Raw genomic sequence first — 24,680 nt, 5'->3', positions numbered from 1 at the left:
ACTCTAAGCACCTTATATGTATTAATACAACACCACTTGGAAAAAGATAATATTAGGCACATTAGGCAGTCAAGGATACTGAGGCCCAAGGACATTAAGTAATGTGTGCATTATACAGCTCAGCAAATATTTTCTCCACAATGAAAGAGTTAGGATTGAATCTAGATCCTACTACTCATTGTCCCTAATTTTGCATTGGCCACTGATTCCAGTGATAAATAAAGTTTTTGCTGCAGAAACTAGGAAAGAAATACTCTCTTTTGCTGAGCTTGAATTTGGGAAAACGGAAACCTGGAATCATGAGCAATCGTGGCTCCAACAAAGAAAAAATGTCGATCTAAAGTATGAGGATTTAGAAAAGATGTTTCTGAGGCTGACATGGAGTAAATACTTCATTTCTGGGATAATTTCTTTATAACTGTTTATTATAAAAATGTAGTTTGATTGTGGCTTATTTTTAGTATTTTATTCCACTTTAACAACTTCATGAGTGGAATTCCAGTTGTGTAAAATTTATATAACAACCCTCATATAGAACCATATAATTCAAGGAAACTCAACTAGAATTAGAATTTGTGCTTTGTAAATTTGTCTTTAGCCATGCGTGATGGAGTGGTCAAATCCAATTAAGTACAAATTTGCCAGACCTAAAAGAGCCATAGTCCAGAAGCAGTAAAAGTCTTAAGTAGATTTGACTTAAATAAGTTGTGTTATTTCTTCTCTGTCATACCACCATCTGTAAACACTTACCTGTGTTGGTTATAGGACAGAACTGCTTATTCACCACCACCCAGATTCTTCTATTAAACTGTAGACCATATTTTTAATCCATTCGTGGAAAACCTGTGAAACTACTGAAGGATGGGCCAGCCACAGTTTAAAAATAATTATTGAGCAATTCCACTTGATGGCATCCATGTGGCTACATACCAAGAATCTGTGTATATGAGTAAACAAGTGAAACTCAGTTTATCTTCAAAAGAGGAGCTGCTTTTGAAAAATAACATGACAAGTTTACTGAGTAAAGCAGGAATATGAACTCCTTCAGATGGTTTAGCAAAGTAAGATCTACATGGTCGTAATTAGTATGGCTTATCTAATGGATCTGTCCTACCTTTTATAGGGTCCAGCAGTACTATTTGACTACCTCCAAAGTTAGGTAATTAATGGAAAACGACCTTAAAATTTTAAGAATTTATGACTGCTTTTCAAACTATTCTGTCTGAGAAGTATTAAATTGCTTCCTAAAGAAAGATGGACAAAACCTACAACTCAAGGGATGAGATGACATGAACCACAGGGTCTCAACTTGCCACCCACCTTCTATCCTATGGTTTTGCTATGAATACTCAAACTTCTAATATTGCTTTTAGAGCTGCAAAAAACAGTTAAGTGGAAGTAAACAGTGCCATGGGCTGGATTGATGCTAATCAAACTGTGATCCCAGGACCAGCAGCTGCAGCATCAACTAAGAGCTGGTTAGAAATGCAGAATCTCATACGCAACCCCGGACCTGTATCAGAATCTGCATTTTAGACCCCCTGGTGATTTGTATGAATGTTAAAGTGTAAGAGGAACCCTGAAATATTTCTCTAAGAATGTTACATTTCCTAAAAGTCTATATTTATATACATGTTAGTATCCCAACCTTGATTTTTCTTCCTGCTGATTGTAGCATTTAACAAGAACTAATAGTAATTATAGATAACACTTATTTTATTGAAGGTTAACTATGTTTGCACTAAATACATTACCTAAATTACCCTATTTAATGTTAAAATTATTGCCTCTGAGATGTTAATTACTACACAGGGCAGTGATTCTTAAGCTTGAGCATGCAATAGAATCGCCCAAAGGATTCTTTAAGACACAGATTGCTTGGCCTACTCCTAGAGTTTCTGATACAATATATTTGCGGTAGGCCCAATAATTGAATTTCACCAGGTACTCAGGTGATGCTGATTAAAGCCACTACCATAGAGGTCCGAAACACAAGTGTCTATGAATGCAACTACTTGGGTCCATATCTGAGATATAGACTATTTGTTCCTTACACTCTTTTAAAACAATTTACTGGTTAGTTAGTGCTAGAAGTTCTGTTTGTATTTCTCTCCTTCCCAGAGTTGTTGCTGATTTTCTCCCTTCTTTCCCAGACCACCTACAAAAGACAATGCACTTTTCCCACCTTTTTCCCTCTTTGCTATCCTTAAGTCTCAGGGTTTTTTTGTCTTTGATGTTATTGGTGCTAAGTATCAATGGGTGATGAGTATTTTTTGTATGTAAGAAACATTCCAGAAATCTCATAAGCTCTCAGAGCTTACTCTCTTGACTTTAATTCCATGTTTTAATATTGAATTCCTAGAGCCCTTTATGTCCAAATAACTCAGAGTTACTTCAGATGAAATAATGAATTAAAATTCACATATTCGTAAGAAAAAGAGATTGCTGAAGTACTTTCATCTGCATTACTGCATTTGTTTCTCCCAAGAATCTTATTAAATAAGCAAGGCAAATAAGATAATGCCAGAAATAATTAGAAAAGCTAGACACAAAGTAGCAACAGGACAATAAGTCTTAGTTTAGGAAGATCCTCCTTTCTTAATGTCCATATTTCCATTCTTTCCTCTATGTTCATATAGGGCCTCATATACATCTCAAAGCTAGGCATTAACTGCCAGATGGCTCCTAGTTTATATATGTGTGTATTTATAAAACATGAATGGTTTTGCTTTATTTATATAAACATTCTTCAGTGAGAAAGAGCTGTATTCATACTAGACTTTACCTAAAGAAACAAAGTGTTAGATGCTTGGGTTAACACCCACATGGATGTAAAAATAGACCAAAAAACGCTTTAGATCAACAATTAATAGTGGGAATGCATACCTACTTTTTTCTCCCATAGGTTTTGAATAGAAATTATTTACATAGAAGGCATACCCACTGCAATAAGCACTAAAAAGAAGATAAATATTTTTAATCTCTTCCTTCAGGCTACTAACTCAACTAGTCCACTAACGTTAAATTACAGAAGAATAAGGATAGTAGTTAAGATATCTTATCTAGCTTGTCATAAACTCATATATGTCTTAAAATATATTTAATATTCTAAGAGAAGCATCCAGAATAAAATTTAAATATATATATATAATTAGTAGAAGCTTTAGCTTAATCTGATGTATATTCATGTGAAAATGCAGACCCATATAATCATGTGTAGAGTGCACATAGGGGTGGGTTCCTCAGGAGACTATTTAAGGGAACATTGAGCTTCCTGGGAAAATTTATGTCATAACGGACTAGAGAGTAAATCATTCTGGGAGTGTTGAAAAGAAAGGATGATTCTCAGATTGGCCCAAGACCCAACCCACATGGACTTCTATCTAGAGAGAGAAGCTGTGAATTAAGAAATAAAATAAAATCTTCTTTTTTAGATTCACTAGTGCAATGTGTTCGACATGAACATGATTTGTCTCAACTCTGGGATCTGTCTTCCCTTATGCCATGGAGAATACTGGAAAGGACACCACACATCATTTCTACTTCTGATAGTTTCATGGGGCAGGGGCAACCCTGGAGTGCGTTGGGGCTGGGGAAGGAACATCACAGGCACATTTGGTTATGATGGCTGACAGTGGTAGCATTATGCTGGCAGCTAAACAAGACTTATCTGTAATGAATCAAGAATCAGAGAAAGAGAGAAGGAAAATGTCTAATGTCAGGTGGAAACCAAGAGTATTATGTTATTAAATACTCACAAGAAAGACAGCTTTTGGCCTCTTTCAGACATTGTGGGTTGAGGAGGTGAATAATTAGAGTTTGAATAGAGATTGAAATTCCTACACTTGATGGATTATGTGTACATTGAAGTTCCAAATTCACTCAAATTAAATTTAAATGCAGGCATTATTTAGGGTTCTCCAGACAAACAAACCAACAAGGTCTGCGTGTGTCCAAAGGCAAGTCAGCTGGCAGAATTCCTTCTTGCTTGAGGAAAGTCAGTCTTTGCTCTATTAAGGACTTCAACTGATTGGCTGGGGCCCACCCAAATTATGGAGGGCAACGTGTTTTACTCAAAGTCCAGCGATGTAAATGTTAATCTCATCCAATAAACACCTTTACAGAAACATCCAGAATAATATTTGACCAAATATCTGGGTGTCATGGCATAAAATTAACCACTGTGAGCCCTTTAACCACAAGGGCTAGAAGAAAATTCAATTTACCTCACTCAGTAACTTTTTAAACTTTTATTTTAGGTTTAGGGGTACATGTGCAGGTTATATAGGTAAACTGGGCAACATAGGGGTTTCTTGAACAGGTTATTTAATCACTTGGGTTCTAAGCCTAGTACTCAGTAGTAATTTTTTCTGTTCCTCTCTCTCCTTCCACCCTCCACCCCCAAGTAGTGTCTAGGGTTTGTTGTTCCCCTCTTTGTGTCTGTGTATTCTCATCATTTAGCTCCCACTTCCAAGTGAGAACACATGTTTTTGGTTTTCTGTTCCTGCATTAGTGTGCTATGGATGATGACCTCTAGCTCCACCCATGTTCTTGCAAATGATATGATCTCATTCTTTTTTATGGCTGCATAGTAATTTAAACAATTTCAATGGGTAATACTTTCAGACAAATGCTTAGTATTTCCTATCCTCTGTTCTCTTTTAAAAGAGTAACAACAACTGCATGGGAGGGTGAGTACTTTCTTGACCTCACACCACTTAGGAAAATAATGGTATCTGTATTACTCTCCTATCATTGCTATAGCAAATTACTACAAATTTGCTGGCTTAAGACAAAACAAATTTATCACACAGTTCTGAGGTCAGAAGTCTGAAATGGATTCTATGGGGTGAAATCAAGGTGTTGGAAGGTCTATGTTCCTTCTGAGGGCTGTAAGGGAAGAATCTGTTTCCTTGCCTCTTTCAGCTTCTAGAAGCCACCTGCATTCCTTGATCCCTTCCTCCATCTCCTAAGTGCGTCACTCTAACCTCTGCTTCCATAGTCATGTCTCCTTTCTCTCTCTGATCTTCCTATCTTTCTCATAAAATGACCCTTGTGATTCCATTTTTCCTACCCAGATAATGCAGGATAATCTCTTCATCTCAAGACCCTGAATTTGATCACATATGTGGAGTTCCTTTGGCCAAGTTAGGCAACATATTCACAAGTCTCAGGGATTAGGATGTACACATCTTTTGGGGAGTATTATTTGGCTTACCACAATATCCTTCTACTTATAAGGGTCCCTGTACTATACTCTAAACCCATTGGCCACACTTACAACCAGGGACGTGGTGAAATCTTGCACTGGTTTTCAACAACCAATTGTGTGTACCTCTTATCTACTCACGCTTCCCTGATGACACATTGGTAGCTTAAAATGTGCCATGGTGAAAAATATGGAGATGTTACAAACCATGGCTTTTATTCTCAGGAGAGCTGACGGTTAAAATTGACCAATGTACTACTGCATACAACCATTTTCTACATGGTTATTGGGCTCCCTTCCTGACCTCTGTTGTACAAATCTGTGGCTGGTGAACTCATATTCAGTTTTCTTGCTTTGGGAATGGTCCAACAGAGAATGAGCAACCTCCTACCTGCTGATGGGGCCCCACTTCTGCCCTCTTAGCTACTATAGTTTCCCTGAGATCCAATTAGGACTCGTATCACCTGCTGGGCTGAGTGGTCTCACCAGTGGCCACTGCCCACAGAGCCAGATCCTCCCTGAGGCTGTAACCTCACCAGGCAAACTCAAAGCCAGGGCCAGCTTTATGGCCCTGTAGTTTGTGCGAACATGGGCACAAGTTCCTGCACTCACAATGACCCCGTGCCTGTTTTAATTCTCTGTTTGTCATCATGAAATTCTTTTTTTTTTTTTTTTTTGAGACAGAGTCTCACTCTGTCACCCAGGCTGGAGTGCAGTGGCACGGTCTCGGATCGCTGCAAACTCCCCCTCCTGGGCTCAAGCAATTCTTGTGTCTCAACCTCCTGAGTAGCTGGGATTACAGACACCCACCACTATACCCTGATGATTTTTGTATTTTTAGTAGAGATGGCATTTCACCAGTTGATCAGGCTGGTCTTGAACTCCTGACCTCAAGTAATCCACCCACCTCAGCCTCCCAAAGTGCTGGAATTAATCCTGAAATTCTTAACAGATTTTTAGCAAGAGACTCTGCATTTTCATTTTGTAGTGGGCACTACAAATTGTATGGCTGATCTAACAGTCAGCTTCCTCAGCTACATTTTTAACAGAAACTTCTGGATACCTTTTACTCCCACACCATGTGGGAGACATAGCAGAGGTGCAGATTAATATTTAAACATGCTAATCATGGTAGCACTCTCTCCCTCTGTTAGTTCACATGTTCCCATTTAGATAACTCATCACCTTTAGTTTTAGCATCCAGTCCTTTAGCTTACTTTCCATTTCATCTTCTTGTATCCCAAAAGGTTTTTGGCATATGGAATAAGCCTTATGTGAATTGGGAGTAAGGATCATCTCTGGCCTCATAATTCTGGTCCTTGGGAATATACTGGCTGATATCCACTGGGGTGTGGTTGTTTGGGTGCTCAGCTAAGGGCATTCTGCCCTGTTTATTGTTGAAGGCCTGCCACTACAATCGAAGCTCATTTCATTTCCAGCTCTATCAGATAGGAGGATATTTTCCCGGCTAACCTCATCCTATATTGATTCATGTTGATGCTGCAAACCACCCTGAGTCTCTGCTACATCATTAAGTCAAGACCATGTCTAGAAGGTGGGGTTTTCTTGCCCCTTACCATCCCAGGATCCAGGGTAGGACCAAAATTTCTCAACTCAGCTACAGAGGGCTTCACCATGTAAGAAAACAGAAGAATATCTGAATCCCTCCTCTCTGCCAGAAGGCAACTGAGGAATACTCTAGAGTGCAAATTAAGCTCCGTCTGATCTCTCTGCTTTACACAAACTTACCATACAAAGTGGAATAGTCCTGGAGTCCTAAATGAGGTATGAGCCATAAAGCTCCTTCAAGCCTTGGCATCTCTATGAATCTCTTTAATGTACATACGTTGCCTCTCTGGGACTGCATGTCTTACTTCCGGTTTTCTCCTAATCAGCCCACCTCCTTTTAATTTTTAACATCTTCCCAAATCACATATGATAAACAAGTCTCTGGCATTGCTCATAAGAGTAAGTAATGCAGGAATACTTCAGATAACTTTATTCTGTTTTAAATTTTAAAATCTTTTAACTATTGGATTCCTAATAACACCACCTCTCCACAGAAAACAGGAAACATTCATCTTCCATGATATCAAAAGGAGCATGATATTTGGTGTATACAAACTGATTGTAGTTGAACCTGAAAGAAATTAATATTATACAAGATTCGGTGGTTGACTACTATATTAAGTGAATTAAGGCAGCCATTGAACAGTGTAAGGGAGAACAGGCAGATTTCTAAACATCATTGTGTAATTGATCTTATGTGAAGGACAATGACAATCTTATTATTGATAGAACTGCAACTTCTTAATTGCCCTGATTTGATCATTACACATTGTATGAATGTATAAAAATATCACATGTACCCCACAAATATCTATAATTATTGTGTATCAATAAAAATAAATAAAAAGATCTATACGAGAAAAGCACAGAAAAACATTATTGATGCTGTGGTAAAGAAATTATTTCAGAATCAGGCACATGGGATGTGGGATCTCTGCTTTGACTTTTTTTCCATCAGAAATGAAATGAATTAAAATAGTCCCTGATGCTTATATTAGTGAGAATATTATATACTCTTAAGATTTTTTTCTGGAACTAAAGAGATTTCTTAAGGAAATTCTATATGAAAGGAAGGAAAATATTTTATGGCAGTAGGAATAAAAACAGAACAGCAAGAATTACAAACACTGGGACACTTTTGTTAGTGGTTAGGCAAAAGGGGTCCTTTACTAGTAAATAAAATGAGCCTGCCAGGATTATGATCATAAATTACTATCTACTGAGCACCCATAACACGTATTAGCTTATTCTGACACTTTCCTGATTGTCTCAAATGTAAGAACTCCTGTTAAAATAGTTAAATAATAAAGAGAACATGTCCCTACTTTTATAAGATTGTAATTTTTCTGCCATAAAAATTGGATTTTGGTAGAAGAATTATGTAAGATTCTCCAAAACCTTATATTGTCTTCATTAGAAAACAATGGAGAGGAGTCACTTCTCAATTTTTGTTAAAATAAGGATAATAGTTTGTTGTTAAAAGTTTTAAATTTGGGTCTCATTTACAGTAAATAACAGGTAAATTACACATAAGGAAAGTTAAGACTATTTAAAATAGTATTCAGATACCCCATGGTAAAAATCAGTTTATCAAGGACTTTGAATTTTAGATGGAGGATGAAATGAAAAGAAAAATATGAAAGACAGCTTGTCCCAGTAACTCCCATGTATGGCATCCTAGAGTAAGGACCCTAACACATAGGTGACTTGTATGGGAAAAGAATAAAGGAGACATAATAGAATACTTGGCATTAACACATTCCTTAATAATTGTGCGATGAGTACTTATCAGGTTAAAAATGTAAATGTACTTCTAGGAAAAAATTACCACCATATGAAGACACAATCCTCAAGTGAAGGTGCAACAAGAAACAAGAAAAACACATAAAATATTGCTAAAAGGAAGTAATTTGGAATAAAGTATACACACTCGGACACTCTTTTATAATGAAGTCCTAAAACTTGATGGTCAGAATGCCAAGCAAAAGAGCAAGACCAGATGGAAACTGTGGTGTACGCAGCCCCCCTGCCCCTGCACAGATGGAATATATGCTCTTCAAATTAACTGCAATGTTCAGGATTGATTCACAACCACCAGAGCTAGGTTTAGAGAGAGAGAGAGCGCTACTTGCTTTCATGACTGGTAGATCGATGACAGTCCCTAAAACATTGCTGAAAATATAACAAGAAGGAGTCACTTTGATGAGTCTCTTGGGCTGGCAATTAGTCTTCCCCCAGTACATGTTAGAATACAAGCAGATGGTCATGAAATGCCTCCATAGCAGACTTTTCCTTGCCGACTGAGGTATGTAAACCGAGCCACAGCCATTTCATTCCTCTTCCTCACCCTTTTTCCCTTATTGACTTTCTCTATTTCTAACTAAATGTTACTGTAGATTCCCATTTAAAGGACCGAACGCATCCCAGGGAATCTGAATTTTCATGAAGTACCCAGGGTGATTCTGAATCAGGGATTTTAAAGACCAAAAGTCAGAGAAACACTCTACTTCTCAACATCTGATTTTGCTTTACCCACTTCATTTAAACAACTTCTCAAAGATAATGTCATTTTACAAGTTCCAGATCTCCCACAGAGGTTGCCTATTTTAACCTCTCTGAAAAAACTCTTCAGCACATGGTAGACAACCACTTCCTGCTTTTCTGACGCTCTCTCCTCCTTTGGCTTCTGAATCAAGGAGCAATCCAAGGTATTCTTCAGGCCTGACAGCTATTGTAACATCATGAATATGAGTGCGGACTCTGGAACCAGCTTGCCAGGCTCAGGGACTGGCCCTACCTCTTTCCAGTTACACGACGTTTGGCAAATTTCTTTACTTTCCTTTGTATTAGTTTATGGTCTACATAATGTATACTAATAACTATATCTAAATCATAAAATAAGAAAATCACATTAATTACACACAGAATTTTTAGAATAAAACTAGAACAATGTAAATGCATGAAAAATGTTACTCATCATTCATATTTTTGATACCTTTATTATCTGCTTAGCAGACCCTTTGTCTTCCTCCTACAAGACAGGAATCAAATTTTAAGGTTGTGTCCCCTTTTCTTCTTCTTTTTTTTTTATAACACCCCTAGATGCAGCTATTCTATCAGTGAGAATAAGATCTAGGTCACAATTCTTATTCCTTACAGGAAGTGTTTATTATTTGTTAAGGAAATTAAATATTCTTGTATTAATTCTGCTTTTATTACTCTCCATTTAAAACTATAGTTTTTTAACCTCTTATGCATTCATTAGTTCACATATTCTCTAACTTTTTATACTTCTACTGAGTCACTGAAATAAAATCTTGAAGTAAAAATCACATTTTTTCTCAAGTAAACTACTGAATTGAAATTTATGTACACATATTCACTCCTCTCAGTGTTGGAAAATTGGAAACGAGTAGAAAATATGACTTGTTCATATCTTTGATTTCAACACTGTACCTGATACAAGTAGTTGTAAACAGATAATACATATATGGTCCAGCTTTTATTTTTGTACCTGCACACATAGTGCCATCCTTAACTGGAATAGTGTCTAGATTTACAAAATAGTGTCGTTTACAAAAGTTCCCTGGGAATAACTCTAATCTCACGTATTTTTTAATTAGTGAGTAAGCAAAGTCAGCTTTACAAGAGATTCCAGAGGTAAGGTGAAAGAGGGAATTACAGCGCACATTACAAAGCCAACAAATTCATAGCAGATGTGTCTGTTCCCTCTATCCTCTCCTATCCTTGACCTCATCAGGACATTCACTTTCTGACATCTCTGGCTTGTAACCCCCAGATTCATGGGTTATAACCCCCAGATTCATGGGTTCTTTATTTTCACTATTAGGCTGGGCAGGTGAGTTATATCTCAGCTTCTAACTGCACACTAGCATAAGTAAATTCATCACAATTTCCATTAAACAATGCATACCACCTTTAAGTCTACTTCAGAGTAATCTTAGAGATATTCTGAAGTTCTTTTGGACACCTGAGTTATTGGGCGTTTTTTCCCTAACTTTGTAGGTTTCCTTACTTGTGTTTAGGTCCAGTGTTTTATCTGATTTTTATCCCATTTCTTTTACTCTTCCAGAAATCCCTCACTATTTTATTCTTAACAAGTTCACAGTGCTGCTATACATCTATTTGCTTTTATTTTCAAGTTTCTTACAAAATACTATCGCAATTTTGGAAGCAAGGAAAGAGAAGACATGTATCTGGGCTGCTATTTTTGAAAATTACTCTCTAATCTCTACTTGAAAAACTCAAAATTAATATTTAGGGAATCTATTTAGTGAATTGAATCTGTAATACCATCTTACACACACACACACACACACACACACACATTCATGCCATTGCTTAGTGTTTCTGAGAAACAAACAAAAAACATGGTGGTTAAGAGAAGGAGTGCCAGGCCTGGTGTAGATCTATAGAAACTAAAAGCCAGTTTCAAAAGGGTGGGCCTCAAAATGCAAAATAAGTTGTTAAGGGCGTAAGTCAGGAAAGAAAAATTCATACATACAAGAATCTCACCTTTATTACTACTAGCTCCGTTACCTTGGGAAAATTACTTCTAGGGGAAATATAAAGGAAGGAAAACAAAAGTTAAAAAGCTTATACTTTCAAATCTAGAAAAGCAGAGGAGTGATTACTTTCCTAAGATTATAGATAGGAAACACAGGGACTGGAAGATGCTGTTGGTGGACATGATTAGTAACTGAAAGAGGTAAAAGATGAAGAAAAAAGGTATCTCTATGTGTACTAAACAGATTTGAAGTTCAGACATAAAAAAAAATTCTGCACTCTCATTTCATACTACCAGTGCTGTAAGATACCAATACCTTCAAGTTCTTCAGACTTCCCTAAACACACTCACTCCCACACATATACATGCAGAGAAGCACAAATGAAAATCTCCTCTATCTCAAATAGACTATATTTCCAAGCTAAACGTTATAAATTTAATTCATTCTCTTTTCTCTTATGGCTTCCCTTAATTTTCACTTCATCTAGCTCTTCAAAACAATGATCATGAAAAACTAGAGTATACTTCATCTTGGGCAGAGTAACCTATTGGATGGATTCCAGACAGGAGTCGGTCTGGATTATCAGGCTCAGGTTGTAAAACCTCATCATTGTCCTAGTACACAGGGTTTCTTAGGGATAGAGATTGCACAAAGAAATCTCTATGTTGCAAAAGATGGTGCCCTTCAATGGAATTCATATTAAGTCCAGGTAAAACAAATAACCAGTGGCTGGAACTTTAAATAACTGATATGTTTTCTTTTTAGGGTGAAAAAAAAATTGGTAACAAAAGCCAGAAACATGCTCCAAATTTGAACACAGTGAAATTAGCATTTTTCACTTTCTTCTACATTTTTATCCTTCAATGATAAAAAAGAAATTTACTTCAGTCAAACAAAAATACAATGTCTTATTATATATTTTTGAATAATTTAATATCTGCATTTTTTCATGGTCTCCCCTTGGCTGAACTTCTAAAGGATATGGTCGGTAAGAGAAAAGTATGCAGAAAGTGCCACATTTCAATATATCATATACTGATATGGTTTGGTTGTGTCCCCAGCCAAAATCTCATCTTGAATTGTCATCCCCATCATCTTTACAATCCCCACGTGTCACGGGAGAGACCAGGTGGGGGTAATTGAATCATGGGGGCAGTTTTCCCCATGCTGTTCTTGTGACGTTAATTCTCCTTCCTGCCACCTTGTGAAGAAGGTGCCTTGCTTCTCCTTTGTTTTCCACCATGGTTGTAAGCTTCCTGAGGCCTCTCCAGCCGTGTGGAACTGTGAGTGAAACCTTTTTCTTTTATAAATTACTCAGTCTCGGGCAGTTCTGTATAGCAGTATGAAAATGGACTAATACATATACTAATATAGATAAGGTATCATTAAGAAAGAAGTTACCATTATGAAATAAAATTATGCCAAAAGAGATCACTGTGAAGCCACAAATGTTCTAGCAAGTTCTAATTTGTCTACTGACAGTCAACAAAAGCACAAATAGTCCTTGGAGATCAAAAGGTGGGACAAATTCATATATAAATGATAAATATATACATAAAATCAAGGCCTGAAGTACGATAAAAATCTATGAAGCTATTTTATTTTCATTAACTATAACGTTGCAGGAGAAGAAAATCTTGTAAATTGAAAATCTTCTGAAACTTTAAACATCTGGGGCAATCAATGGAAAGTAAAAAAGAACAGATCAGTGAGAACTAGAAATTAAAATTTTATTTAGCTTTTCTGTTAAATGAAAGAAAATTTAATGCTAGCAGCATAGATAAGGGCAGCAATACTCTGGATTTATGTGCTACAAAACAATGAACACCAAAAGACTCTAGAATACTGGTAGCTAAAACTGAATTATTTGATAGCAGTTTCAGCCCAATAAAAATAGGAAACCGGTCTTAATAAATTAACCCAAATATGATAAAGATAGTGTGAATAAAATAGAGCTGCCACGGTAGGTCAACTTGTTACTCAATCCTTCAACAAGCATTAACAACAGCTTAAACTATGTTGAGCACATGAAATTGAATTAGTTTGCCATAGAAGGTTTAAACATCCTAAAAGTTATGCCCCTGGTAATATGTCTTTCAAAATGCTGTTATGAATCAAAGAACCATTCTTAATCTAATCTTCAAATTTCTGTTCTTAGACAAAATCCCTTATGATACTTTAATACTTCATTCTACACCTCATAATGTTAAAGCTTTTCCATTATAGAATATATCACATAATTAGAAAACAAAATGGCAAATGTGAGTAAAATCTCAATGCTTACCTAGAAATCTCAACTCCACTACTAATTTCCTATGGTAATTAAAAAATACATATCATAAAATGTAGTGATATACAAACATTGTTATAATGCTTGTAAAACTGTACAAACAATATTTCTTATTCATACTTGCATTCTTGATGAATTGAGACAAAAATTAGAAGTAAATATCTTTATAGAATGTTGGTGATTTTTAATTTACTTTAATACATTAGTATGCAGTATATATTAAACCATTTTATAACAGCAGAAACATAATCTTTATTTGTAAAGCTCAATTGAATCATAAATTTAAAATCAAAGGACTTTTTAAAAGAGGAAATTAGTCATGCAGTCTGTATTGTTTCCTAGATCTATAATATTTATGAGAGGGTGAATCATGAAATCTCTGGAATATGGTAAAGTCAACACATTTAGTCAACTTCTAATATAGAATTCCTTTCTGCCACTTCTTTATTCACATCTTCAAAAAGTATGCTAACATAAAAAGATACATTTCTGGCATGATAGAGAATATATAGTGATAAATTATCAAATGATCTATTTACATGACTATTCTGCACAAAATATTTTCAGCAGTTAGAGTTGTTGATGAAAATTTAAGGAAAACATCAGCTTTGTTGTAATAACATAAGTGATTTAAGAATAACATAAACTCAATACCATAAGAAAATACCCAAATGTATGGTATAATTTTGTTGACAGTAGAATATAAGTTTGCCAGGGAGATTAATGAGTTGTCAATAATGTAGACCTGAGCAGTTCTGAAGACAAACAGCTGTACTGGCAAGTCTGTTAGGTTCTTTGATCCTTGGCTATGTTATTTTCAAAATAGAGGTAATAAGACTTGTAAGATTGTTGATTGGGGTTCAATAAATGATGTATATGAAGTACTTGGAACAGTTGATACTAGTCCCCTTTTCATTTCTTTTGCATTTTTGATGGCAAATCTTAACTCACAGATATCAAATGGAAAATAAAAGTTAAGGAAAGTGTTAAATTTTGTTGCATTTGCACAATAAAACACATTGTGCATATTTCTTACTGAGACTTTGAAGGAAACCAGAATATTTTACCCCAAAATATATTTCTTTGGCATATTTTAAGATGCTATTCAGAGGGGCTACAGACTACAGGAACAACTTTGAAAAGCTGTCTTTTTGTGGGAGGGATTACATCTCTATAGAAAATCTACATTAGTAAACAACAGATGCAAACAGGCTTTCTCTGAGGCCCCCCTTATCTGCCTTACCCAAAACTAAGATTAACTCAAAGGAAAAAAGAGACTAAAAGTCTAACCATTTTGAAGTTCTAACGGAGACATTTTACCACAGGCCACCATCTATACTTTCTGAGGGCAGCTCTGAGTTTACTTGAGAGATTTTTTATAGGCATAACAAGACAGCCCTGACTGCCATGCTTTCCTTCCCTCACTGTCCTATTACCTGGAACTCCACCTCCCTTGCAGTACCCAGAAGGCAGCCATTCTTTCTATAACCTCAGGATCATGTATAAACTTCAACAATTTGGCCTCTCCTTTGAGCCTCATATTTTGTATGCCTCCCAGGCTTATGCATGTTAATATATTTGTATACCTTTTTTATCTGTTAATCTCTCTATGGTCAATTCATGTCAACAGAATTAGAGATGAACCTTCAGAAAGAGAGGACAATTCTCCTTAACAACTTTAAAAAACATTGGTAGTGTCTTATTTGGATTCCCAAGAAGCCGAGTCTAAGATGATTTTGTGTGCAAGTAGTGGGCTGGAGACCTATACCTGTGAGGCATAAGAAAAGCAGGACATAGTAGAGAGTGAGGTTACACTGATAGAATTGAAACAGAGACATCAGCAAATCTGAAGCTGGAATGGACTTTCAGAGATGTCCATCCACTTCTGAGGCAAGGAGCTGGGACTTTGTACCTCAGCATTGACTAGCCATCGGACGCAGGCTGCTATAAGAGAAGGAATGAACTCAGAAGAGGTAGTTCCCATGAGCTGAAGGCAATGAGTGGGGAGGAATTTAGCAGGCAAAATTCCTGACTGAGCTGGAGGGACCTTAGAGATTCTTGAATCACACAGATTCTTGAATCAATGAATTCTAGCAGAGCATGAATTCAGGTGGTATACATGCATTCTATATACCTTTATTTCTGCAAAATGTACATCGCTGTCAGAAACCAAATTTAGTCTTAACTGCAGGAACAATAGCCTCCTAATTAATTTATATACATCAGATAGCTTTTCACTGTGATCTTCAGAAGATTATTTTCCTTAATAAGTGAGATGACATGTAAATATGTAAAACATATTTTTCTCAGAAATGTGAAAAACATTTTAGATATGATAATGCTCTCTCTTATTCAAGTTTTTTTGTAGTATGTAATAAACTATGCCTCAAGGCATATAATCACACAATATTCAAATATCAAATAATGATATTTTACCTATTTAGACAATCCTTAAATGACTGCTAAAAATTAATCCCATATACTTTAATTATTTTATTTGCATCCTTAAAAGTAAAAAAGTACAAGGTTGGATAAATTTAAGTAAAAACCTCTATTGTTATATTCCTTTCCTGACATACCGTATTTAATTATTTTCCATTTGAAATCTAAATTGTGGCGAAAATTTTGTGACGATGAAAGTTCAAAGCAATCATTTTGCAATTGTGCATGTTTAAGGAGAAGAATCAAAGAATTCCCATACCTTTTTCTAAATAACCTAAAAAGGATGATGTGCTTACTAAGAATTTACAGAATCTATTATTTGTACAAATAAACATTTTTAGCTTGGTTTCTGTGTAGGTAAACAAATGACCACTAATAACTGTGTAAGGCTTGTAATTGGGTTCATTTCTTATTCCCAATAAGCCTGCAAAGGCACATTTTAATAGTGGGGATATGGGGGATAGGTAAAAGAAATAATATGTTTCTATATTAAGGTAAAGCACCAATTCCCTTGTGAAATTTATGGCCTATAACTAGGCCCACCTATAGTTATAGGTGAGCACTCCTTTTTACACACTACAGGTAATACAAAAGGAGCACTTTTTTTTTTTTTGAGACAGGGTCTCACTCTGTTGCCAGGTTGTAGTATGATGGTGCTATCTCGGCTCACTGCAACCTCTGCCTCCCGGGTTCAAGTAATTCTCCTGCCTCAGCCTCCCAAGTAGCTGGGACTACAGGCATGTGCCAACACTCCTAGCTAATTTTTGTATTTTTAGTAGAGACGAGGTTTCACCATGTTGGCCAGGATGGTCTCGATTTCTTGACCTCGTGATCTGGCCCCTGTGACTTCCCAAAGTGCTAGGATTACAGGCATGAGCCACCACACCTGGCCAAAAGGAACACTTTTTAAAGGGAGTTGAGAAAGAAAAAAGGGCAGAGGGCTAGGTTATCACCTAAAATGTGCCCAAAGGGACTTTTTTTGTTTGTTTGTTTTTTGAGTGAAACCACTTACAGTTTTTCTTCCTGGACAAAAGTCATCTCAAGTGGATAAACTGTTTCCCCTCTGTTGTATAACCCTTTAATTACAACACCCTTTCACTTGATAATCCTCAGAAAAGTATGATATAGCCATAGGACCTCATGTGGCTGTGTTATGGAAAACAAAGTGTCCGGATAATTTTTATTTAAAAGCAGGATAGTTCCATGCTAAAAAAGGAATCAGCTATCAAGCCATAAAAAGACACAGAGAAAAGTTACATGCATATTACTAAGTGAAAGAAGCCAATATAAAAAGGCTACATAGTATGTGATTCAAACTTTATGATATTCTGAAAAAGTCAAAACCATGGGGACCATAAAAAGATCAGTGGTTATGAGGGAGGGAAAGATGAATAGGCAGAGCACAGAGGACTTTTAGGGCAGCGAAACTATTCTGTATGATATTGTGTTGTTGGATACATGTCATTACACATTTTGTAAACCCATAGAATGTACAACACGAATGGGAAACACTAATGTAAGCTATAGACTTTGGGTGTAGTGATGTGTTGATGTAGGTTAATCAGTTGTAACAAATGTAGCACTACTGTGCATGGTGTTGATAGCGGGGAAGGCTGTGTGTGAAGGAGGGGATATATGGGAACTTTACTTTCCACTCAGTTATGCTTGAACACGAAACTATTCTTTAAAAATAGTCTATTAAGAAAAAAAGCAGAGTAGTTTGGTCTTTGTCAAGCACAGGTCTGATGGCTGTGGAAAGATGACAGTTTACTATGCTAGGAATCTTATGGGAGCTGATCAGTTGCAAAATAATGTGTGGCCTGGTAGGGGGCTGGATAAGGCAAAAAATACTCAGCAAAATCGTATGGGAAAATATTTTTATTTGGATTCTCACTTACAAATACCTACTGATGGCACTTGGCAGTATTTAAGAAACTCTTATCCTACCAAATGTTAGGGTTTGAAATGAATTAGGTTTGCTTTCCTAACTCTGAGATTTAGTACAGGAATATAGCATTTCTCCTAATGCTTAAGAAGTTGATTAAATCTTTACACCATTATTTCCATCTAGTTTCCAACAAACATTACTGGTCTTTTCTTAGGAGGAGACCCCAGTACCGAGCTTTATTGAAATTGGAACCACACTGAATTCTTGGCAACTCTTGCCTCAACACAACCCAATCCCACAGGCCAGCCAGGTCCTTAGAAACTTAAATTAACTATTAAGGATTACTACAGAATTTTCTGACCTACTTCAAGTATCACCACTTTCTATTGATCCCTGCTCTTACATTCATACACCAGATCAAATATCTTTGAAAACAGATGCAGCCCAGATTAAGGCCAAATTCATCATACCTTCTCAGATAATGTGACTGACACTTTTGGCTCCAGGATCTCCCCTAATTCCTAGTTAGACACCAAGACTTGGCCCTGACCCTGCCATTCTTGACTTTTCTCATCCACATGTCCACCATCCTCTGAAGTATAATTTCAGGCCAAACCGATATGACCTAAGGTGACCAAGTATTCCCAGTAATCATGGTTGTTTTTCGTGGCCTATCATCGTGTTAGTAATATTAGTAATGATAGGTCACTGAAAATGTGCTTACTAACATGATGATACTTAAAACGTCTTGGGGAAAAAATCTGAATAGGAAATCCAACAATAAATATTTTGTTGAATAGTATATTAATCAAAGAATTTGAGGAATATACTAAAATTTTAATTTTAAATGTTCTCCTAAATGATTTCTCTGTTTGAATGAAGAAAGGCATAGTTTCTACAGAATATTCATTTTGGGAAACAGCATTTAAAAGTACAGATACTTAAGTGAGTAAGATCAGGATTTGATTGCAAGTTCAACTATTTAATAGTTGTGTGACCTTCAGCATACTATTAACTGATGTTATCCTCAATGTCCACATCTATAAAAAGAATATAACAAGATCACTTTGGTTGGTTATGAAGAAAAACTGTATAATAAAATGTACATAAAGCCTTTAATAAAGTGCTAACCTCTAAGTGCATTGATATGATTGTTTAAAAATACTTAACTTGAGTAAACTCATACCTAGTATTGCGGTTTGAAAATCTTTGGCTATTCTAAATTATGCTTGGGACTAACTCTGATTTAGATTTCTAAACAAGATGTATCTTTTCTTCTAGCTTTGTTCTATAACATTGTTTATTACTTCTCCAAAAGAGGTTTGTGACTATCAAGATAGGTGAAGTAAAACATCAAAGCTTACACTATCATAACCAATAAAAAAGAAAACAACTTGGAATTGAATCGTGCTGTACTTGAGGTGGTTTCACCTAGAAGTTAACAATAAGGAATAGATTTTTCTTAAGAAGTCTAAGTAGAGACTGAAATATACATTTTAAAATCATGACTTACTTTGCTAGTGACAGCAGCAGGAAGCAGACAAATGCCTAGGCAGATAGGGGCAGGTCCCTGGTGAAACCCCACCTCCAAGCCAAAGACAGTTTAAAGCCTGAAAGCCAAGCTACAAGTCAAATCCATGGACTGGATTGAGAATCTGTCTTCCCATCTGGTGTGCTTTCCTCTGATTGATCCCCACCCTTTACCTATTTTACACATACCAACCCTTTTCTAATTGGTTTCCTACATTTCTATGCCCACCTTTGAGTGATGCCTTTGCTTTAGCCTTTCCTTGCACACTCACAAATATATCAGTATGTGCTCTCCTATTCTGAGCCCATAAAAGCCCTAGACTCAGCCATACTAGGGGAGAAACTACCCAACTGTGGGGGTGGAGGACCACCCACGCATCCCCTCTCCACTGAGAGGTGTTCCATTGCTCAATAAATTATTCTCTGCCCCTTCCCACTCTTCATTTGTCAGCATATCCTCATTCTTCTTAGACACGTGACAAGGGCTCAGGACCCACCGAACATGGGTACAGAGAAGGCTGTAACATTGTGGCCCTCTGCCCTCTAACGAGCAGAAGGCAGCCAGCCCACATGACAGAAACAGCAGTGGGGCAGAGCCAGCCCCAAAGCCGTGGGCCAAGGCAGAGCAAGGACATTGCTGGCCAGGTGTTTCTGGCTGGCAACAGTGATCAAGAAATGTCCTATGTCACTAGGTTTATCTTATGCCTACAGAATTTAATAGTTCTCAATTACTTTCTGACCACAATTTTTGTTTCTTATATTTCTTTGACAAATAACATCTATAATTAACTAAATGTCACACATTTGAAAGAAATATAAAATCCTTTCCAATAGAATACTACAGTTCATTCACACTAAAATCAAATAAATGAAAAACACATAAAGCAATGTAGAAGCAATTTCTACTTTAAGAATGTACTTTTATTTTTCTTCTCATGATTTGGCCACCTTGAAGCAAACTACAAAATTATATTAAAAATCTTTATGATGTCAAATATAGGAAGAGAATGAAATTCATTCACATTTTTAAATGTCAGTATAATTTAGATGAATTATATTTATCAAACATGAAACATCTGATCAGAATATAATATTGTAACTCAAGTTGCAGTGAGTTAGCTCTCTGAAGTCTCCTCTGTATGGGCCCACCCTCCTCTCTTCATGTCTCTATATTTTCTAATAACTTTCCATTTGTTCCCAAAGATATTTTTGTGCTACTTGAAAAATCTATTCACTCATAAATTCAACACATACTTTTAAAAAGTAGTCTAAAGTTATTAAATAAACCATAAATTTTCACTAGGAAACTCAAAAGTCTGTACTAACAGATCATAGTTTATTGATTAAAACACCTATTTGAAAAGATATGCATTATTTCAAACCAATTGCAGTGTTACCAACCAGTTGAATCCCGAATATCTGCAGGAAATAAAAAATAAAAAACAAAAACCCACTGTCCTATATACACTGTAAAAGGATGTCTATTTCCATACATAACTATACTGAAGGCACACATCAAGAAATTCTGAAACTCTAACAACTCGAAAATAATAAATTTTCTGCAGGTCACAAACAACCCTAATACAATTAAGTATGTACAAAAAATAAAATTTCTCCTTCTCTCTCAAAGAGAAATGATGTATTTTAATGTACTCTGCTGATAAAGATTTTAAGTAATATTTTTCCTGGTTTAAAAAAATAGTTCATTCTTTTATCATCACATCTGCAGGTACACAAATAACTTAAATTGATGATGTAAAATTGAGAAAATATTTTTAGAAAAGCTTACCATTGTCATTTTTCAGCATCCCATTGGTGAGTTGTTTTAATCTCTTTTGATGTGATTTGCCATTGTAGTGGATTTGTGCTTGAGCGGCTGAATTCAGCTGAATGTTACATACGTTGCACAAAGTAAAGTTGGTATGTTTCTTTTCTCTTTCTGGTTTTTCTTCAAAGTCATCAGGTATTAATTCAGCCTCACTCTCGCCATCGTGTACACAGGTGAAATCTGGGGGTGCAAGGAAGGTTATGAACAAGCAGATCAAGATTTTTAGATTACTTCATATTTATTAAATTGGGTGGCAAATAAGGATTGTTCTACATACAAGAATTAAAAATTTGTACATACTCTCATTTTAATAGATTGCTTTCACACTATGCTAAAGTAGACAATCTCTTTAATGGAATATAAATGGCAAAGGTTTAACTTTTTATCTATTCCCAATACTGCGCTATATGTTTTTATTACTTCATTTAATTATCATAACAATGAAATAAGCACTATAGTTTTCCCTTTTTTATAGCTGAGGAAACTAAGTTTTAGAATGATTAAACAACTTGTCTAAGGTCACACAGCTAACAAGTGGTATAGCTGTGATAAGCATTCAGTTTATCTCGAAATCCAAAGTTTTTAATCATCATGTTCTCTAGTATGTAATAATGAATTAGATTATTTTGTTTTAATTCAACTAAATAAAATTCTTATATTCCTTACTAGTTAAGTGACTTACATCTGGATGGACAAATTCTACACACATAAAGATGCTAACACTGTTTCAATACCCCAAATTTTATATTTTATACCTGACACACAAGAGAGGCTTTGAATACCCAAGATAGCCTTATAATCAGGGTACAAAAAAAGTGTGACTGACTTATGGCTTACATTGGAAAGCATTACTTCTGGATAAATGTATGCTTTGTATACTAAAACCAGAGAAAAGGTCAACTCATAATTTCAGTATCTCTGGCCTTAATATGACATTTATTTCTTTATTTGAGACAGGGTTTCACTCTGTCACTTAAGCTGGAGTGCAGTGGCATGATCTTGGCTCAGCACAGCCTTGACCTCCTGGGCTCAAGCAGTCCCCCCACTTTAGCCTACTAAGCAGCTGGAACTACAGGTGTGTGCCACCAGTTATTGTCCAGTAAGATGGCAATAATTAGAGTAACTATTGTAACCTATATTTAACATCCATTCACAAGTAATTTGAAATAATAATACCTCATTTCTAAGTTTTCACTACTTCCACTAGCCAGGCCTCTCTAGCACACTATGGTCCAGATAGGAGTTCTCCATTCCAGTTCTCCCAGTTCTTTAAGGAGTTATTTTAAAGTATTTGAAAAATATTAGCAGAGAAAAACAGTCATGATCTTAACGTGCATTTATGAACTGACTGCTATGTGGCAGCACCCTCCTAGGTTCTGGAGTTAAACTGACAAGCATCACAAAAGTGGTCCTTGCAATTATACAAACTTAATGATGCAAAAGCCATGGACTTTGGTATCAGGCAAATGAGATAACAAATGCTGAAATGTTTTTAACAATATGTAAGTATTATCAGTTTGCCAATAAAATTTTAAGGAAAATCAAACTAGTGAACTCATGCAAAAATGGCTAATACTTCAATCTGTTTATGGGTATTGAAGTCACTATCCAAATTCCAAAACGAGTAAAAGATTGGTCAGTACATAATGCATGCTTTCTTTGTGAACTAATTCATTTAAAATATATTAACTTCCTTTTAAAAAGGACGCTCTATCTCTCTTACTCAGATAACTTTGTTAAAATAATTTAAATATACAATTTAAGTGGTCATTTTAAAAGAAAATTTATTGACTTTGTAAAATGATTAAGTTTAATGAAAGGAAAATATGTAAGCATATCAGCTTTTCTTATTTTATGTAAATAAAAAAATGTAAGTATCTATCCAGGTTATAATCAGAACATTTCAAAACTTCTTTTGTCTAGAGTTGATTTATGCTTTTAAATCTTTTATCTCACATATTGCTAAGTAGTAAAGTGATTAAGTAAATGATGGTGTGCTAAAATCACTGCAATATGCATAGCCATTAAAAGCAGGTCAGGGAAGTTTTATAATATGGGAAAGTATTTTGTATATAAGTAAAAACCAAAAATAAGATGTAAATTTACATATAGTATGTTTACAACCATATGAAGCACAAACTTCACTTAGAAAAAGTATTAGAATTATTTCATTCTGAGTGGCAAGATTAGAGTTGGTTTGTTTTCCTTTAGCATTTCTGTATTTAAAAAATTTCACGATGACCATTTATTATAAAAAGATAAATCAATATATTTCAAAGAAATAAGCCAAAGAACTTATTTCCTACAGCATGAACAGCTTAGGTTTGCCAGAACTAGGCAATGCTACAGAGATAGTCACAGTAGGTGTGCCCTTGTAACACATCATTTTTGCTAAATGTGTGCATATATTTGGAAGAAAATATTTTCTTATTTGATTCACATTTCCATCTCGACCCACAAAATAAGAACATGTGCTAACAATTTAGCAGGGGAAAATATTAGAGAATTTTCTTTCAAGCCTCTGAGATTTATTTGTTTACACATGAGGAATCCCCCGCTCACCTGAGAAAGTAAAGACTATATTATCAGACGATGTCAACAATTAATTTTGTACTAAGGTGCAAAAATGACAACTTTAAAAGGAAATAGAAACTATGTGGTATTGATACTAAGGAAAAAAGAGAACCTCAAATTATTGTGGCTGGGTTGGGACATCATAAAACATTTATAGATGGCCGGGCACGGTGGCTCACGCCTGTAATCTCAGCACTTTGGGAGGCCGAGGCGGGTGGATCACGAGGTCAGGAGATCGAGACTATCCTGGCTAACACAGTGAAATCCCGTCTCTACTAAAAAAATACAATAAATTAGCTGAGTGTGGTGGCCGGCGCCTGTAGTCCCAGCTACTCGGGAGGCTGAGGCAGGAGAATGGCGTGAATCTGGGAGGTGGAGCTTGCAGTGAGCTGAGATGGCGCCACTGCACTCCATCCTGGGCAACAGAGTGAGACTCCATCTCAAAAAAAAAAAAAAAAAAAAAGTATAGATTTTGTAGGAAAACTGCAATGGCTCAAATGTCACTCTCGTGAAGTAGGAGGCAATATTCGTAAGCGATTTTCCTTCCCAATATGGTAAAAATGACAGGTTTAAATTTTTAAATGGAAATTTGACACATTTGAGTTCCACTGAGAAAAAGTTCAGCAGTCATACATAAATGTTAGGTGACTGTCTTGGAACCCAAAGTAATTTATCAATTTGTCCACTTTTTTCCCTCCTAACCTTCATCCCTCAGAACAATTAAGACACTGGAAAGATGTCTGGCTTAATACAGTAATGTAGGTATAGACAGCACTATTTAACAGGTTCAAGAACTGGAATTATCCTGGGAGTAATTATCA

The 24,680-nt window shown here is 35.9% G+C and overlaps 1 protein-coding gene across 1 annotated transcript in view; it reads right to left on the bottom strand.

Annotated features, from left to right (window-relative positions):
- Positions 1 to 24,680, bottom strand: part of ZNF385D (zinc finger protein 385D) — a 981,405-nt gene that overhangs the window by 746,842 nt on the left and 209,883 nt on the right. Inside the window, exon 2 of the mRNA XM_054552513.2 lies at positions 21,247 to 21,465. Coding sequence (XP_054408488.1) covers positions 21,247 to 21,465 — 219 coding nt within the window. The remainder of the gene's footprint in view (positions 1 to 21,246; positions 21,466 to 24,680) is intronic.

This window comes from Pongo abelii, chromosome 2, assembly GCF_028885655.2.
Source record: "Pongo abelii isolate AG06213 chromosome 2, NHGRI_mPonAbe1-v2.0_pri, whole genome shotgun sequence".
NCBI classification, from domain to species: Eukaryota; Metazoa; Chordata; class Mammalia; order Primates; family Hominidae; genus Pongo; species Pongo abelii.
Note: the sequence above shows the minus strand (reverse complement) of the source record. Positions and strands in the feature narration are given on the sequence as shown.